Genomic DNA, 2,821 nt, shown 5'->3' on the forward strand with positions numbered 1-2,821 from the left:
CTACAAAAAAGTACAAGTATATATATATATATATATATATATATATATATATATATATATATATATATATATATATATATATATATTACAATAGAAATATTAATATAGCTCTAGGATACATATTGAGCTTATTATATATCTACAGTACAATGGGCAATGTTCTTTTAAAAGTATTAATACATTTATTAATACATTAAAATAAACTCTGCTCTTTAGACTCCAGATCTAATTCCCTCTATAAAATATAATATAAATGTTGTAATGTAATGTTATATAAATTATAAAAAAATTTAAAAAACACTTTTCTCTCTATCCTCAAAAATAGTGGTCCTATGGTGTGCTTCTGTGGGAACTAATGACCCGGGGAGTAACTCCTTACCCCGACGTTGTGCCTTGGGACGTACATAGTTATTTGCAAAGTGGGAGACGCATGCAGAAGCCCAAATATTGCCCGGAATTCATGTGAGTATTTCTTTAAGAGCTGTTTTTTGCACTTCACAAAGCAAATTTCTTTCGTAAACTTTTAATCGCTTCATAAACCAAATTCATGTAGATGTTTCGGAAAATTTTTGAGATGAGGATTGGTAATTTGTATTCTTTTTGGATTACTATTCTCATCTTTTACGTTCTGCTTACAACGTTTCGGCCGATGTAACCTTTAATCTTCTTCAAATTTATCTTGTCAAAAAAAACGGGATGTATACAACAATACAGGGTGAAACGATAATATTGTCGCCCTAGAAAAGACGACATGATTCCATTTCCATTTGATGAAATGCCGGTTTTCTACTTTTGTTGCAGACCATCTACTAGTTGGCCAGTTGTCTACAAATCCCACGAGCGGTTGGAACCTTCTATTATGTCTGAAAGTGACACAATGTTCAACAAGCGAGATCGGAGATGCGCCACTGTACAACTCATGCTCTCTAACAATCTGAGTTATGACAACAGGGCCATTGCCAGCACCCTCAAAATACAAATCCGGACGATTCGATGCATGAGGGCTCAGCTCAACGCAGCAGACAACCCATGGTTATGGTCTTTGGTGTGGTTTCAAGTGAGGGCCACATCATGCATCCTCACATTTTCAAAGTCAGCTTGAAAAGTCAAACACCAAAGTGTACCTGGATGTGCGTGGTGATCTCCTGGTGCAATCAAGTGGCCGCTGGCAGACTCTGAGTGCGACAGCAGTACCCAGTGCCAGTCCACAAGTCCAAAGAGACGCAAGCTTGGCTTCAGAAGGAATGTTACGACTTTGTACCTTTCTTTCACTGCCCCCCCTCCTTTCCTTATCAAGGCCCGGAAGCCACTCAGGGATAAGGGTTATTGCAAGTACAGTACGTTAGTGTGGAGATTTGACGAAGTATTTACTTAAGGGGGCGGTTCATTAGGAATTTGTTACCGTTGGATTTGAAGACATCCAAGTTGTAGTCAGGTGGGAAGCAGGCAGACGGAACAGAGTTCCACAGGCGTGCAGTTCTAAGAAAGAAGCTTGTTTGTTTGGTCATACTTCAAGAACACCACCAACATGACTTCCCACACCATCAAAACCAGCCTGACCGCCACCAGTATTCACCAAGCTCCCGCCAGTGCTTGCGGAAAAGGCGTGCTCCCAGTTCTGAACCCGTATCAAGGTGGTGATTGAGGCTGAAGACGGCTACATTGAATAGATGTCAGCTCTACTATATAATCAAGTTAACTGAATTGATTTTTTTCAATAAAAGTTTTCAAATAAAGCTGTAATGCTGTTTTCTTTAGGGCAATAATTTTATTGTTTGACCCTCTGCATTCAGGTCATAAAGAGTTGTAAAACTTAGATTGACGTTGCATGTTTTAAAATTTTATAAATGTTTATAAATATTTAAAAAAAAAAACATAAAAACAAAATTTCAATTACTTAATGTCATTTTAATAATAAACTTGTACAATTTTTTTTTTTTTCTTTTCATACCTTGCCCACAACATACCTTGTCTCGCGCCCACAACAGCTACCAACTGATGCTGAAATGTTGGCAACTCGAACCGGAGGACCGACCTGCATTCACGGAAATCCTGGCGACCCTCGAGAAAGTATCCGAAAACGATCTTGGTGCTGGGGGGGAAGGCCAGCCTCTTAACACCAATATTGAATTCACTGGATCCACCGAATATCTGGAAGTCATAGAGTAAAAAAAAAAAGGCATGAACTCGAAAATATAATCTACATCCACAAGGGAGCAGCAGAAATATTGCTTTGTGTTCGCTACTTCGTTCTGGGATATCTTCACGAGCGGAACTGAAAATAAATGTATAAAAATAATATTTTCGTTGCAATTAATCTCAGCAACAAAAAAAAGGACAAACTTTTTTTACATGTAAAATTCAAAGAGTGCACCGTCTGTTTACCATTGAAAATTTAGGGGCCTGCTTCATTGTATCATATATATATATATATATATATATATATATATATATATATATATATATATATATATATATATATATATATATAATCATTTTTGGTGCAAGTCCACAGTTCAACTTAATTTTTTTTTTTTTTTAATTTTTTAAATACAGAAAAATCTTTGTATGTATCTGTCTCCAAACGAAAACCTCATATTCCAAAAATCACGTAAATTGAGCAAATATCTTTTTTGAGGAGGTGAGGATGGGTGAAAATTTCATATTCCAAAAATCACGTAAATTGATCAAATAGTTTTTTTTTTGTTTTTTTTTTTTTAAATCTCATATTCAAAAATTGTAAATTGACCAAGTATGTTTTTTCTGATATATAAAGAGAATTTCCTAATGATTTTAAGCGATTAATGTGAAATCATTAGCA

At 35.5% G+C, this 2,821-nt stretch overlaps 1 protein-coding gene across 2 annotated transcripts in view; it reads left to right on the forward strand.

Annotated features, from left to right (window-relative positions):
* Positions 1–2,308, forward strand: part of LOC145265362 (plexin-A4-like) — a 281,103-nt gene extending 278,795 nt beyond the window's left edge. For both annotated transcript variants that reach the window (XM_080121145.1, XM_080121146.1), the window contains exons 28-29: positions 326–462; positions 1,989–2,308. In XM_080121145.1, the coding sequence (XP_079977271.1) occupies positions 326–462; positions 1,989–2,169 (318 nt within the window). In that variant the 3' untranslated portion in view covers positions 2,170–2,308. The remainder of the gene's footprint in view (positions 1–325; positions 463–1,988) is intronic.
* The last annotated feature ends 513 nt before the right edge of the window (positions 2,309–2,821 follow it).

This window comes from Euprymna scolopes, chromosome 40, assembly GCF_053919585.1.
Source record: "Euprymna scolopes isolate OS-2025 chromosome 40, ASM5391958v1, whole genome shotgun sequence".
NCBI classification, from domain to species: Eukaryota; Metazoa; Mollusca; class Cephalopoda; order Sepiida; family Sepiolidae; genus Euprymna; species Euprymna scolopes.